This window comes from Aspergillus brasiliensis (genome assembly GCF_001889945.1).
Source record: "Aspergillus brasiliensis CBS 101740 unplaced genomic scaffold ASPBRscaffold_3, whole genome shotgun sequence".
Classification (NCBI taxonomy): Eukaryota; Fungi; Ascomycota; class Eurotiomycetes; order Eurotiales; family Aspergillaceae; genus Aspergillus; species Aspergillus brasiliensis.
The window spans coordinates 1,791,391-1,806,168 of NW_027137444.1; the positions used below are offsets into that span (position 1 = coordinate 1,791,391).

At 48.6% G+C, this 14,778-nt stretch overlaps 6 protein-coding genes across 6 annotated transcripts; 5 read left to right on the forward strand and 1 right to left on the reverse strand.

The window, feature by feature from the left end:
• Positions 1-329: 329 nt before the first annotated feature.
• Positions 330-1,780, reverse strand: ASPBRDRAFT_120483 (uncharacterized protein; the record flags this gene model as incomplete). Its single annotated transcript, XM_067617349.1, has 5 exons — positions 330-640; positions 713-1,164; positions 1,221-1,344; positions 1,419-1,545; positions 1,598-1,780. 5 exons carry the CDS (start codon positions 1,778-1,780, stop codon positions 330-332), a joined length of 1,197 nt encoding a protein of 398 aa, XP_067481991.1.
• A 1,358-nt stretch (positions 1,781-3,138) lies between these two features.
• On the forward strand, positions 3,139-5,126 carry ASPBRDRAFT_146950 (uncharacterized protein). Its single transcript, XM_067619263.1, has 6 exons — positions 3,139-3,717; positions 3,766-3,822; positions 3,870-3,937; positions 3,988-4,367; positions 4,422-4,517; positions 4,574-5,126. The coding sequence occupies exons 1-6, from the start codon at positions 3,528-3,530 to the stop codon at positions 4,908-4,910; spliced, it is 1,128 nt and encodes a 375-aa protein (XP_067481992.1). The 5' UTR covers positions 3,139-3,527; the 3' UTR covers positions 4,911-5,126.
• Positions 5,127-5,664: 538 nt separating this feature from the next.
• On the forward strand, positions 5,665-5,959 carry ASPBRDRAFT_461205 (uncharacterized protein). Its single transcript, XM_067625562.1, has one exon. The coding sequence runs from the start codon at positions 5,757-5,759 to the stop codon at positions 5,925-5,927; it is 171 nt and encodes a 56-aa protein (XP_067481993.1). The 5' UTR covers positions 5,665-5,756; the 3' UTR covers positions 5,928-5,959.
• A 1,148-nt stretch (positions 5,960-7,107) lies between these two features.
• On the forward strand, positions 7,108-7,901 carry ASPBRDRAFT_204826 (uncharacterized protein). The gene is made up of 4 exons (XM_067621720.1): positions 7,108-7,383; positions 7,467-7,523; positions 7,581-7,634; positions 7,729-7,901. The coding sequence occupies exons 1-4, from the start codon at positions 7,255-7,257 to the stop codon at positions 7,741-7,743; spliced, it is 255 nt and encodes an 84-aa protein (XP_067481994.1). The 5' UTR covers positions 7,108-7,254; the 3' UTR covers positions 7,744-7,901.
• A 1,642-nt stretch (positions 7,902-9,543) lies between these two features.
• On the forward strand, positions 9,544-10,803 carry ASPBRDRAFT_461364 (uncharacterized protein). The gene is made up of 2 exons (XM_067625564.1): positions 9,544-10,397; positions 10,463-10,803. Exons 1-2 carry the CDS (start codon positions 9,880-9,882, stop codon positions 10,674-10,676), a joined length of 732 nt encoding a protein of 243 aa, XP_067481995.1. The 5' UTR covers positions 9,544-9,879; the 3' UTR covers positions 10,677-10,803.
• A 2,200-nt stretch (positions 10,804-13,003) lies between these two features.
• On the forward strand, positions 13,004-14,751 carry ASPBRDRAFT_27747 (uncharacterized protein; the record flags this gene model as incomplete). Its single annotated transcript, XM_067622429.1, has 3 exons — positions 13,004-14,338; positions 14,401-14,466; positions 14,542-14,751. The coding sequence occupies 3 exons, from the start codon at positions 13,004-13,006 to the stop codon at positions 14,749-14,751; spliced, it is 1,611 nt and encodes a 536-aa protein (XP_067481996.1).
• Between the last annotated feature and the right edge of the window lie 27 nt (positions 14,752-14,778).

Consider the following 14,778-nt stretch of genomic DNA (forward strand, 5'->3'; position numbering starts at 1 on the left):
GAGAGACTCAAGGTAAAACGGCCCCCAAGCCAAGGACAAGGCGTTCGTGATAAGCAACACTATTTTACAGAGTCTGGCCCCTCTTAATCATCCCAGACTTTGCCGTAAGAAATTAATTACGGAAATTTGTATGATCTAACGTAAGCTTTACTGAACCGAAACAGCGCTCATTCTCATTCCAACATGGTCAACGTCAGTAAGTAGTAGCAACCTCCCTCCCCCCATCCGCGGTCAGTCTGAAGTCATTCATTCAGCATCCTTAGAAAATCAATTTCGTCTCGGGATTCTAGTTCCTTTTAAAGCGTGCCTACACTGTCTTATTCCATTGTTCACTTCAATCTAGCTTCCACAACCCCAACAAGCACGCCAGGAGCACGCCACACCTTAACCAACTCCAAACCCGAGATATCTAAGAGATGAGCCCAATCCTTCTCAGTCCGCTCGAGGCCGCCTAAAGTCATCATTGTCTGATCCATCCAGGCTTCGAACATTGATCCTCCAGCTTCAGGCACAATGTACTCAGTAATCAGCACGCGAGACTTCTCTTTGTCCATAGCTGCAGCTAAGTTAGATAAGATCTTCTGACATTCGCTGTCGGGCCAATCGTGGAGACAGCGTCGAATGTAGTATGCCAGAGCTCCTAAGAGGTATTAGTCAGTTTGATCTTTCAAAGTGTTTTAGATGTGTTCGAAGACACAACGGATAAACGCACCCTTAATCGGCTGTGGTTGGAAAAAGTCATGTCCCATGGCCTCGATTCCATGCCTTTGGATCTCATCACCATTATCTTTGATCACAGTCGCCTGGTCTTGGAGAATAAATCGGCCCTTGAGGTCGGGCTCAGATTCCTTGATCTGACGAATTACGTGGCCTCGACCACCTCCAACATCGACCAGAGTTACTGTCTCATCGCTCGCCAGGGGACCTAATTCCTCGGTAAACGGATACAGACCCATTGTGACGAGGGCTGAGTCCGATGCCATCATTGCATCATTGCAGCGGCGGAAGCTGGAAGGGGATTTGGACACATGCTCGAACATGGTCTTGCCCTCGCAGTTGTGGACCAGTGTGTAGGGGTTGCTGCGGAGAGTGATTTCGTTCTTCCAGTTCTTTTGACTGAGGAACTCATAGTTCCGGAGCATAGGGGGAACGAATTCGTCGATCCTACAAATATTATTAGCTCTATAGTCGTAATTGGCCAGCGATGGTATATTTCGTACATGAAAGTGTAGACTGCCCGCATTTGCGGAACAAGGTAGATTTCCGAGAAGGGCGTATGGGCGTATTGTTCCTCTCCCACCTCGCGGAAGGGACCAATTGGGGTGGCAGCCCGCATGTGCCGGACTAGTATTCAATCGCCTTGTTAAGCTTTTCGAAAACACAAATCAGACATGTCAGACATGTCATCTAGGACATACCAATCAGTTCTTTATCCATCCCCGTCTTCTCCGAGATCTCAGCAGCTGAGATACCCTTGCCTCCGGTGGGGATCGCTTCGAAAACACCAGCCTCCAGAAGTGCTCTTATGGCACCTGTGTTGGCAGCCTAATGGAATTCATTGTCAGAGCCTATATGATCCTAGAGCAGGATGACCTACATTCTCGAACTGCGCAAAAAGCATATCTGCCGGTCCACGTATGGTTTGGACCAATCGCGTAGCGTTCATCATTACATTGTATCGATCTTCATCTGAGCAGCTCTTCTGGTATTGATTGGCAGCAGATATCAGTTGATCCAGACTCTGCTGGAGAGCCTCATCTTTGGGGCCAGTGCTTCCCATGTTGAAAGAGAAATACGCGCTATCGGAGGTGTCGAAAGCGGTGGGGTAAAGAGAGAGAGACGAACTGCAGGATGCTCGGACACTCGAGACGATCTGGGAGATTACTTATAGCATAGACTTTCGCAGATATAAGCCGAGCAATGACCATATCTTAGCTACAGAATGGGTCCAATGGCAAAAGTACTGCCGTGCCCAGACACCGTCTTCTGCATGATACCCTATAGTCCGGCTGAAACCCGGGTGGAGATCCTTCGCTTCCTCAAGATGGTGGTCACTAAAGGGTAGGATGCATAATACTTGCAGATGTAAGAGTCTATTGTGAGCTGATCAAAGGTAAATTTGGCCAATCAATTATATTGTTTCCGGGAATGCTGGCATCAGCTTCTAGCCGATATCAAGCCAGAGGTGGATAGACTTTTAGGGGAAATGATTTGCTATTTCCGATTGGGCTATGGAGCCGTTCCCCCTCATCTCGTTGACAGGTCAAATTCTCCCCATCGGATGATCCCCTTGAATTGTGGCAAGAAGGTTCAACATGCAAGTGTATCATTTCAGCGGAATATTGTTCCATCGGGAGTTGATAGCGTATGTATGAAACCACCCCTTGCATGGAATTATGTACCTGCTGAGGATTCCATCGCAGCGGGATACAGTGCCTGCATGGGCTATGGACATTGGCCGCTGGAACCGATCTACAGGCTATTTGTATCCAGAAAAATCAACTTACCAGCGATCTCTGTCAATTACGAATCGCGGCCCAACCCAAAGCACAGGCCGGTTGCGGAGTTGCCGTGGTGGATGTCACTCTAGACTCCCTTCATAACCATCATATAACTCAAGGACAAGGAAGGCTACGATAGTTACTTCGTTCACAGCTCAGTCATTCCTCTCCCTCTCCGGCCACGTATCCTGAATTCTTATGAGGATGGCATCTGAAGCCAAATTAGTAAAATTAACATATTAAGCCTCTCGGAGGTTAATCAGAGTTTCCCATGGTGTCGCTGTGTGAGTACCTACTTGCTTTTGAACGCTTACACGTAGTAAAATCAAATTCAGATCAGCGAAGAGTTAACCCGTTTTATCGATCTATAGGAGCAGGATTAGAGTTTTGTGACTAGGCTGGCAAGCTAGTCACCAAGTACTCCGAACACCCCGGTCCTTAGCTGAGCGCTCGTTCCAATTATTGGGACTACCGATCATTCCTCCCCTTAAAGATCTTTTGATCGTCCCATCTCGGGCCCCTGATTCTTGATAGCAATCCCCGGAATGCTTCCATTTCTCCTTAGACCCCTCGAGCCGTCAGTTCCGCAAACTCACTTTGGCCAGTATCCGAGACTGTCGCATTATACTCCACCATGTCGCTGTTGATCTCCAAAAACCAACCAATGATCAAAAGACCTGAGCACGGAAGTGAGCTGTCAGTTGCCTTGCCATCGAGCCATTTGTGCTCCCCCCTAGCTTTGAACAAACTTTTCGGATGTATCTCCGAAGCTGGAGAGTAAATTGGGCTATATGAGTCCTTAGCCCTATAGGCGCATTGATCAAGCCACACACGGGCTCGGCTTGGCGGTGCTTTTTAGAGGCGATTCTTTCTATATGCAGGGATGATGCTAGTACTGCTTGTAAACAAGAGAATGCATTTGTCAATGGAAAACAAAGTACTACCCCTAAGGTATAATAATGGCATCGACCCTTGAACTAGCTTCGCATCAGCCAGAGTTCTCCGTCCCAGCACCATCATCCAGCAATGGCAGACACGAACAGAACTCCCGCAGGCTCTCCTCCTCCTGGAGTGACTCCGAATTTTGTGGATCCTCCCGGCTCCGAATATCAGATCTATTCGGTCAGCATTGGCTTGTGTGCCGCGGCGTCAGTGGTCTTAATTGCTCGGCTTTATACGCGCGCAGTCCTACTGAAGAATCTACATGTTGACGATGGTAAGTAGATCAGACCATATTGGTTTGCATTACAATTGACCCTCCTAGCGTGCTGTGTTATGGGCCAACTTTGCGCCTGGATTTTTGCCATTCTCAGTATAATCAGTATGTCTACCAAACTCGGTTACACCCTGGATAAAGCTGACGAACAGACGTCAAAAACGGATATGGAGTACACATATGGGATCTATACCTTGATCAGTTGACAGCATTTAAAAAGGTAATTATTGCCTGCTCTGCTCGCGTTCCTACGCTTACTGACTTCTGAAGCTTGACCTCGCAGAAGAAGACGTATACTCCCTCGGTGTCTGGTTCGTCAAGACATCCATCCTCCTGTTCTACCTCCGCCTGAGTCCCGAGAAACGATTCCGTCAGATCACCTACGCTATCATGGCTTTCGTTGCGGCATACAGTATCACAAGTATCCTTGTCTTCACACTGGGCTGCCGACCAATTGCTGCCTCGTGGGACGTTAGCAAGTCGGCAGGAGCGAAATGCGTGGATCAGTTCTCCTTCGTATACGCAAATGCCGCATTCAACGTGTTTTCCGACGTGGTCATCCTGATCCTGCCAATCCGTCTTTGCTGGTCTCTGCAAGTATCATGGAGGCAGAAGACAATGCTGTTGATGCTGTTCATCATTGGTTCATTGTAAGCTGTCTTCTCACGTGGTTATTGTGGCACCCCTCACTAAAAGTTCCCCAGCGCTTGTATTGTCTCGTGTGTCCGAATCATCACCATGATGCCATTCATCCATAGCAGTGACTTTACCCGGTACAAAGTGACACTTGCGACCTGGTGGTAAGTTTGCCTTCTTACTCACTCAACTTCTGTCGAAGCTAACACCTCGCGCATAGCATGGTCGAAATCAATGTCGGCATCATTTGTGCCTGCCTTCCAGTCATGCGTCCTCTCTTCCTCCAGACCTTCCCACGGCTTTTCAGCACCATTGGAAGCCGGAATACCAGCGGAAACCAGAACTCGAGCGAGAACAGCTACCAGCTCAAGAAGCCAGTCAGGAAGATCCGCAATTGGGACTACCTGACTACGCTCCACTCTCAGATGACAAACGCAGGGAAGGAGCAAGACGGTGACGCAGAGAGTGGGCATGCAATGATCAGGAATGAGAGCACTGAGCAGGATGGCATCGTGAAGTCGATCAATTATACGGTTCAATATAAGGATCAGAAATAATTACTAGCTGGTCTGGTCTGCACCAGCTGCGGGCTAGGATGCTAGCTCGAGAATAAACAAAAAATGGGGTCCATTGGTTCTGTACTTTGAGAAGATTTTCTGAGGATTCTCCAACATTGTGCAATAATTACTTTGTGTCTTTTGGGTTGTACTTTCGGTTTACTGTATCCGACTAATATTTTACTATCTACAGACCTTTCATGTGGAGCACAAGAGCAAGTCTCACGATCTGTGAACTTCATAGTACGCTGTAGTGTGGTTCTTTACATGCTCTAGATGATCGCTAAGGAAGACCATCACGACGCTGAAAACAGGATATGACCAGCTCATCCTACAATGCCAGAAATCGCATGAATTTAGACTTTTAAGAGCCATGAATGCAATCAGACACGAATAGAAACACTCTCCACAGATCCGCGATGCAGCCTACAGGTACATCGCTGACTCTCCGTCTTCGGTGGAAACCAGGGGTGTGTAAAGTGAATGGGGAGGAGGGGGAAAAAGAGGGGGGTTTTATACCTCCTGAAATCCTGCCTCAGGTCCCAGATCACGAGACGCTAAGGCACTCCTGGGTATGCAAGTAGGAGATTTATAAAACTGCCCATAGGCACTGGTATCGTGCTCCGGCCACACTATACACGGTAGGAAATACACTCGCGGCAACACATCAGCCAGCACGATGGTAGTCGCGATTCTGGTTGACAACCCAAATCTGTGAATCATACTTCTGACACGATAGCATATCAGAAACACGGTCTAACTCATTTCTTTCTTCCTAGCTCAGTTTAGTTGTAACATCCATCTGCGGAACAGTGTGTGCAAGTTCACAAGGCTACACTCCATAGCATGGCCAGACCCGCCTTTGAGGTGATCGCCACCCAGACTCGTTTTCTTACTTGCATACAACCCCTCCCTGGCAGACATTGCATCCGCGGAGATTGCATTGTTTCTTTTCTTCTGTTGTGTAGCTTGTGTGTTTCTTTCCTGCCCGCTTTTCAGAGTCTACAGCCACTATGACAACCGGCATGCGATGGGATGATGGAATGATGGGACGTCGGGCTTGGACACAGCATAGTCATAATCATGCTGTTGAGCTAGGATTATCTATCTGGAGACACAGTGGCAAATTCCAGCCATGGCCGAAAACCCCAAAGCTGATCTAGGCATCTACGAAGCGGAATTGTAGTGAAACTCGAAGTGGGCTTGCATTGTTGCTGGGCGAATTTTCGGGGCGATCATTGTTACTCGACGGCGCTGATTGCATATCGAATACCTATCTATATCCTACCCTTCTCAGCAACGGAGGAGCATAAGCAGGTAATACCGTGTTGGCGCACACGCCATGCGGCTATTCCTTCCCGTTGTGGTACAGCTGGACACCCCCGGGGCGTCAGGGCAACGTCGCGTATCGCCAAATTTCAGCCGTGCAGGGTCCATCTGCATTGATATGACAAGTGCGAATTGGGTGATCTGTATTCCTGCAAAAGTTCCATGATGCGCTGAAACCTTGCCTGACATGGAATAATGTGTCTCAGTTGGTGCTCACTTTTACGAACCAGATGATAGTACTGAAACTAGCGTCGGACCCCAAAGACCGTTGAATGACAGCATGGTCCCCAAGCTGACCGTCCGCTCGATGTCGCATTGCGCGGTAAAACCGAGACAGCTTCAACATTCCTTTTTCCTGTATTGACGAGCTGACAAGACATCATGATATCCTATCTGGAATCCAGCCATCAGCTCGTGGTGACGTTGGCGCTGTGTAACGTGCAAAAAAAGTTAATCTAATTATAGTTGGTTCTACAATGATCATCATCATTGTGGTAGCCGCCTCTAACGCGGTCTTGGTATCCTGAAACTGTGTCTTGCATTGGATAGGCTCGTGGAACGTCTCGTTCAGGCTGGGGATGCGGAGCAGCCTACATCCGATGCGTGCAATGACGTACGTACGCATGGTAGATAGAGATGCAAGGCCCTCCGCCCAGAATCATCAATACGAGAGAGTAACTGCCATACCTTCTCATCTGGGGGTCCCTTGCATCTTGCATAACCTGACCATCGGTCATGTTGCTTCTCAGGATTTTTGACATGTCCATTATCTTCGTGTTATGCAGGTCATCAAAGCTGCTCATTCGTCAGGTTTCTTATGTCTTGGTTAAGGCAGCATCTAGGTCGTCTGCACGATATGCATGGATTTTGGACGCCTAATCCTGCACCGAACATATAAGAGCCACTCTGGCATGGAGAAGGCAGTGAGTCCAGATCTCAACCTGTCATCATATCTATCAATTTCAATCGCCGAATTTTTACTCTTAAGCTGACAGCTAAGAAAGTCACCTTCAACATGCAGTTCATCCTTCTCCTCGCTGCAACCTTGAGCCTTGGTGCAGGAACTCTGGCCTCCCCTGCACCGGTTCCTGATAGCCTCGATTCGCGGGCGTATCACTGGCATGGATGTGGCGCTGGTATTGAGGTATGTCTCTTTATGTCGGCATCTACCTTCATGATAGATGCGAAGCTAGACCGTGAGTCTTAACTAACTGGCTCGGCCTGAAGTGCCATTCTGCCAGTGACTGTTATGCGTCTGAGGATTGCGTGCAAACTGCCCTTGGTGTAAGTGGATCATGTTAGACTAGATAGCTACTAAGGCAACTGACCTGGCATGTGCAGAGCACCAACAATATCCACTGTGGTCAAGAGAGTTATCCCACAGCTTGCTGGGCTGTAAGTAACCGTTCCTTTGGTCGCCTCTTTGCTCTTGATTTCTCAGGTATGGAGAGTCAAGTGTGATGATCGTTGCTCTGACACCCTTCTGTAGGAATGGACTGACTAGCTGTTGAGCTATGCGGTCTCTGGATCAGGGCTTCGCATGCATCAACTGTGAGCTGCGCGGACGTGATAGTTGGGGAGTTTCTTAAGCTGAAGCTTGCGGAGGTTCTGGTTATTGTGGTGCTTCACACACTAGTTGCAGAAAAGTCTGAATGAGAGTACATCCTGAAAAACCTGAACACTTAAGGTCATTTCGTGCTTTTCTAGTACCGTGCAAGTAACAGAACGAGTCCGAGGTATCTACCCTTTGAGATTATCAGCTAAGATTGTATCAACACAACAGGCGCAGCACCTTTTCAGCTTTGTTCCTTTCTTCAGACATTATTTTCCTATTCCGGACTGAAGTAGGCCGGAGTTGATTGTGCATCGTCCATAAGTCTGCATTCAGGCCCAGACCAGCACCCCTAGAAATGATCTTAGAAATACAGAGGGAGCTTTCCCTGAGCCTGGGATGCATTAGATCGGTTAGTTTTGTAAGAGGAAACAAACAAGCTCATTTGTCATGCCTCTACATCAGCGCTCATGCAGTTTAGAATGATTGTATCAATCGGTGAGGAGGCACTGGTGAATTATTGAGCCACCTCATACACCAGCCTCTGTATTTCTAGCATGTTGGTTCTGGCCCACCGGGGAGTGAGTGCAAGTCAAAGTATCAATTCAAGATCGGTCGCTGAGATTACCTGGCGCAGCAGTCATGACAATATAACAAAATCCAAGCCACTCACTGGAGTCTTCTTGCTAATACTCCTTCGCTTGGAGGTAGAGCATTTGCTGCCCACTTAGAGATAGTGTTCCCATAATGGAAGTGCACTGTGCCAGACTTGGTGGCCTGCTTACAATATTTAGGCAGCTGCATAGAGAAAATGTGTGGTTGAGTTGATGAGAAGCTTGCTGTAGGTTGAAAGTGGATCTCATACCAAATTTATCCCCAGTAGTCCTTCCTAATCAGAACACAGTCCATCTCGGCTTCCTCTTCCTGAACCACTCCGAGCTTTAATCCCGATCCGCCAGTATGGTGAGGAATTGTGCAAGATTGGCGTAAGGTCTCGCAGCCTCCTTGGCCTATTGAGCAATCATTGCTGCCTTGTTTTTTTTCATGAAGTCATATTTCATGCACAACGGCGCCAATTGGGTCTTTCTGCTCGACATTGCAACAGTCAGCTATGGAGAACCGATAGTACCCGGATACAAGATAAGTCGGAGTAATAACTCCGTGGTGGCGTACATTAGGCTGCTCCGGTAACCAGTGGAAAATCTACCTTGACTCGCAATAACTCTTGGAGCAAACATGCGCCATGAAACGCAGAACTTGAGCCTGCCAATTACTACTGGTTTGGTTAGGTTGTGTTTACCACAGTGTTTAGTTTTTTCTCTCCTCTCCTTTTCTCCTCTTCTTCCTGGGTTGCCGTGTTCAATGCTAACTGGTGGTAAAGTACATAGGAATGCGCTACCAAGATTACGGTGGTAAATCTTTGGTATTACCCTTTAACATAGACGAACTGATTCGTCTCTTGAAAAGATTGATTACGCTCCTTTACTTCCCTGAGAAATGACTACAATGGTCACTCGGAGCTTAGAGTATCGTATGCTGCAATATGACTAACCCGGAACTCAGAACTGGCGAATGTGAACTTTACTATGACCAAATTTGTCACTTCCGGATATTCATAGAAGCAGCAGCAGGGCAAATGACATTATGATTCGTGATGTGTCGGTCCTTATGGGGCCTATCGATAAAAAAAGCGGGCATCCGAATCTACGGCTGGAGTTTCTCAAGCATGACACTTTAAAATCAGACCAGTCGGTATGTCAGTCCGCTGGAACTCATTGCTGTCTAGAAGTGTAGCATTTCTATCATTCGCTCTTAAGTTCACTACTTGTGATCGAGCGCAATTGCCCGGATATTTTGCGCATAAGTCGGGCTTGTCAAATGTTTGATCATAGTCAATGATAGCTCGCCGAACTTCCATTTTTCGACTCCGGTCTCATAACACCTTTCTTCATTTTGCCGATCGAGCATTCCATGTTTCTTTTGGTGTGGGTATAAAGTCCATGGAACCCTGTCCAGCAACATGGCCGTCCCACTTCTCTCAATCACTACTTGGCCTACACCTATCACTTCTTATTCGGCCCTCACACCATGGAAGCCTTCGATCTGTCCGTTGCTCCCCCTGAGTTTCAGGTCTGGGCCTCAACAATCTATGGCCTCAATGCTTACACTAACCTGATCTGGCTCTATGTGTACTATGGCATGATTTACCGATCCTATAAAGACAAGTCCTTCGCCATGCCATTGATTTGCCAGTGCCTCAATATCGCATGGGAGATCACGTTCGGCTTTCTGTTCTCTCTGGACCACTGGTTAATAAGTCTTACCTTCCAAGTCGCCGTCATAAGCAACCTTGGCGTCATCTTCGCGGCAATCAGATATGGCGCCAGGGAGTGGGACCGATCCCCTATGATACAACGCAATCTGCCCTGGATATATATGGGTGGAATATTATTAGCAATTGCAGGCCATATTTGTCTTGCTTCCGAGCTCGGCATGGTGAAGGCTTGCTTCGCGAACGCAATTGTATGTCAGGCTATTCTCAGCGTTGGATATGTCTGCCAGCTTTTAGTTCGGGGAGCCACGCGTGGATTCTCCCTTCAATTATGGTTCGTATTCTCAAATCTCGAAGACGAAACAGTTTTGTGGAAAATGGGGCTAAACTTCGAGTCAGGTTCTTCCGCTTTACGGGCTCGTTGACTCTAATTCCGGAATTTTACCTTCGTATTAAGTACTGGCCAGAGGCTTTCTCATGGTTGAATGAGCCTTTCATGCTCTGGTGCTGCTACATCTATCTCGGCTTTGATTTGGCATACCCTGTGATTTTCTGGTATATACAGCGGCGGGAGAAGGAGGAGGCGTTGGCCAGAAGCCTCAAGGATAGGTAACACTCTTGCCTTCCTGAGCCAAGAAGTGAGGTAACAAGATGTTCACAACCGGTACAAGCTTTGGGGTTACCTTGAGGGAAGTTACACTGGAGTCGATCTTATCAAGAGGTTCAATATGCTTAGGGTGGAGGACTCATCTAACTCTACTTCATGTGTGTGTGTGTGTGTTTGTGTGTTTGTTCTGGTTCATTGTCCATTTCTAATTGTTATTAGTTCTTAGCTTTTCTAGCACACTTTGCTACCTACAAACTGTAATGTATCTCACTAGTTTTATCTGCAATAGAGGCTTTCCGACCGTCATATTGATATCTGTGTTAGACGTGATAAGTCACAGTGGATCAAAGCGTAGGCCTGTCCAGCAGCAAGTTTTTATGTTAGAAGTAGGTCAAGAGCATCTGATCCTAGATATTGCGTATCCTTCTACCTGCGTCCCCTCCAGCAATGTATCCGACATCTGTCAACTCTCCTGCTTTGAAACCTACTGTGACTCAATCATTTTTGGTGGTGAAATAGTTACATGAGATGTCGTTGGTTGTGGAAGAGATAGAAAGAAGTCCCCTGTCAGGGCTCATCAATCGTGATGGCATACAAGGGTTCATTCGAAAGATTTGGGTCAAATTTCGTCATCAAAGCAAATGCCAATGTTCGGTAAGGGTCGGTCTACCTCATCCAATGATCCAAGATCTAATGAACTAACTGAAAAGGGAAATAAGATGCTACTAGCGTTGGAATGGATGCTCTGGACATCTTCAGAGCATCAAATACATATCAGTTCAGGTTGGGCAACACCATAAGCAAGTATTCACCAGAGGTGGCGGTGGCTGACGGACAGGCTCACTACGTAAATAAAGACTCGTCAGATAGCAGCTAATTAACAACCTCAGTTATGTGTATTGTGTGCTGCGTACCCAGAATATAGACACCTGAAGGCGAGTTGTTGTCCAGCCTCGGCCCACAAGGCTGTGAATGTACGTATTAGTTGTCAGTGGGGGCCAGACAGGATTCGACTAAACCAGACCAGACCAGACCCTTAACTAATACTACTTAGACTAGTAGACTACCAGTAGGGTACACAAACAAAAGTCATCCATTCTCCGAAAATGCCAACTAATCACTGAACCTAGGTCAGGTGGCGCAATATTCACCATCCAGTCAGTGACTGATCACTGCCTGGTCATCCTTGATGCCTGCTGAGCGGGTGTGTCTGTTGGAACTTGAACCCTACTTTTAGACTTTACGGGTCAGAAGATAACTACTAGTAGATAGATAATCTCCACTAACTACCGCGGTACCGTCCAAGACTAGACCGCTAAGATTTGTGGGCGTTAAGGTACGTACACCCAGGGTCCCATGGGTACACCAACGGTTAGACCCGTGGGTTTATTTCCCTGGGTGAGTGAGCGAAGGAGGACGGGATTCCTCCTATCTATGGATTCAGTTGATAGATAAATAAATTAATGGATAACGAGATGCAGGATGGTGGATATATTCACTGGCGTGGGTGGCGCCCTAGGCGCCCAACCTTCCTCTCTCTCTCAGTCTCTTCCCCCTCCCACAATGGAATACGTCGGTCTTGGACGGGCTACTAGAATCTACCACCAGCATCCATCCACTGCCTCTCTGGTAGTTACTCCATGATTGGGGGGTGGGGATAGGCCAATTCACTACTTTCTATAGTTAAAACTATACAAGAACTTACGGTTTCAATAGCCGCCGCTGTCAATGTTCTATAAACAGATAGTGAATTTGACTCCGTAGCTTCAGCGCTTCTGCATGAGAGGACTAGCTTGGTATAAATTCGAGGCCTCTCTGCCTATGATGGGAAGGGAAAAGAGGAAGTACCTGAATCCTCAATTGTTGTCGCCGCCCGCAGCTGATCAAAGCGGCCCAATCTTGCCAATCCCCCACTTCAGCTGAGCGAAGCGCCCGCGTTTACGAGGCACGAGGGGCCGGTCTTTTTCTTGTTTTCGCTCCTATTTGATCACTGACATTGCCTTGGACATTTCATTTCTCTTCCTTTTCCTCTCTGTCCATCTCTCACCTGCTTCTCTTATTCTGACTTCCATCGTCGGATCTTCTTTGATTTCAGCGACAGTTTGTTCAGCTTCAGGTCGGGTTCTATCGTCGCCCAGCCTTCTCCCCATCACGGCTGATTTGCTGCCCACTATCGACGTCACAGCCCACGGCCCTCTGGGGACCCCGCCAGCCTAGCCATCTGACCCTACTATATCCACGCACAAACAACCACCACGGAGCAGTCAAACTTGCTCATAATCACAGCAAAGGGGGGATATAGGCGGAGCAGATAAAAATTAACAATCAACATCATGTATCACCACCCCAGGGGACGCCACCTCCTCACCGATTCGGACTCTGAGTTTTCCGAATCGGATTACTCCATGATAGAGACGACTCCCCGGCGGAAAGTCACGACTCGTCGACGCTCGATCTCCCGCCACCGCTGGAGCCCCGAGCACATCAGTAACACCTACCTCAGCCCCGTGATCCACGACCACCTCCCTCAACGCTCTGCCTCCACCGGTGCCCGTCGGCGCCCCGATCGGGAGCGCGAACGCAACAACCAGCCCGTCGCCGTCATCGTCGACGTCCATAACAAGTATGACGCCAAAGCCGATGCCAAGACAGATGCGAAGAGCGATGCCAAGAACGACGCCCGTACCAAAAGTTCCACCAAGAACCGTAAACAGGAACACAAGCAGCAAAATTACATCGATCCCTATGAGTCGGAGGATGAGACCAGATTGAGGGATCATCGTCGAGCTCGCACTCGCCCGAGTAGTGTCTCCCGGGAGGCGTCACCACTCCCACATGGTCGGGACTTTGAGCTCATGCTCGATACACGATTTCTCGAGAGGAATGATGCCCGTCAGGACCTGGAGCTCCTGCGCCATCAGCAGGAGATCGCGCGTCTAGAGCGGGAGCTGGCTCGTCATCGAGAGACCTCCCAGCATCGTCAACAGCAGCTGCAGCCGCAGCCTCCCCCGCCTCCGCCTGCGCCGGAACATGAACATCGCCCTCATCATCACCATCATGAGCTTCGGCTGCTGAGGGAGGAAGATTTGTACGAGGACGAGATTAGTGAGCGGCTGCGACGGCTGGAACGGTTCGAGAAGAAGCAGCGCATGGAAGAGGAGCAGCGTGAGGCAGAGCATCGCTACCAGCTATTGAAGTTCGAAGAGGCCCAGCGTCAAGCTGCTGAGCAAGAGGAGCTCAAACAGAAGTTGCGTCAACGGAAGCTCGAAGAGCTTCAGCGCAAGATTGATGAGGATGAGGAGCGGGAGCGGATCAAGAAAGAGCTCCGCGATGAAGAGGCCAGGCGGATCCTGGCTGAGCAGGACCGCGCCCGCAAAGAAGCTGCGATGAAGCAGGCTGCTATCGATGAGTGGAAGCTGAACGAGGAGCGAAGAATGATCGCCGAACGGGAGGAAAGGAAGCGACGTGACGCCGAGTTCAAGGAGAGACTACGACTCGAGTTCGGCTACGATGAAGAGCAGCTGGAGAAGATCATCAAGAAGGAGAAGGAACCCGAGAAGGAGAAAGAGAAAGAGAAGCCGAAGGAGAAACCCGAGAAGACCAAGGAACCTGAGAAGGAGAAGGAGAAAGAGAAGGAACCTGAGCCTCAACGGACCACCTGGATCAAGGTATGCGACCAACCCGCCTATACCCTGATTAGAGTCGTCATCCATCTAACTCATCAACTCAGGTCCATCACAAGCATCTTCTCCCCGAGACACTCATTGCCTACCGTCTACCCTGGGACTGGGATGAGGTAAGTTGAACCCTTACTACAATCTCTTGGTTGAAGTATTCTCGACGATGACTGACTTTTTCCTTCCCACAACAGCTGGACAGCAACTACATTATCATCAAACAGTGGATCTCCGAGGACTTCCAGGAGGAGCTGTTCGCTCACTCGCGGCGTCTGCGTGAGGGCAAACTTGTCACTCAGACCTCGAGCACCCTGACCGAGCTGAAGGTGAATGACCGAAAGAAGGACAAAATGTACCTTGTCCGCAAGAAGACCCCTGGCGCACGCGCCTGGGTCCTCACTTGATCTCGCGATTTATGACGGCGCTACGAA

Coding starts and splice junctions, on each gene's coding strand:
- ASPBRDRAFT_146950 (XM_067619263.1), top strand. CDS start 3,528: ATGGCAGACACGAACAGAACTCCCGCAGGCTCTCCTCCTCCTGGAGTG. Junction 3,718..3,765: donor GAATCTACATGTTGACGATG/GTAAGTAGATCA, acceptor TGACCCTCCTAG/CGTGCTGTGTTATGGGCCAA. Junction 4,368..4,421: donor CTGTTCATCATTGGTTCATT/GTAAGCTGTCTT, acceptor AAAGTTCCCCAG/CGCTTGTATTGTCTCGTGTG.
- ASPBRDRAFT_461205 (XM_067625562.1), top strand. CDS start 5,757: ATGGCCAGACCCGCCTTTGAGGTGATCGCCACCCAGACTCGTTTTCTT.
- ASPBRDRAFT_204826 (XM_067621720.1), top strand. CDS start 7,255: ATGCAGTTCATCCTTCTCCTCGCTGCAACCTTGAGCCTTGGTGCAGGA. Junction 7,384..7,466: donor GATGTGGCGCTGGTATTGAG/GTATGTCTCTTT, acceptor CTCGGCCTGAAG/TGCCATTCTGCCAGTGACTG. Junction 7,524..7,580: donor GCGTGCAAACTGCCCTTGGT/GTAAGTGGATCA, acceptor TGGCATGTGCAG/AGCACCAACAATATCCACTG.
- ASPBRDRAFT_461364 (XM_067625564.1), top strand. CDS start 9,880: ATGGAAGCCTTCGATCTGTCCGTTGCTCCCCCTGAGTTTCAGGTCTGG. Junction 10,398..10,462: donor GGATTCTCCCTTCAATTATG/GTTCGTATTCTC, acceptor ACTTCGAGTCAG/GTTCTTCCGCTTTACGGGCT.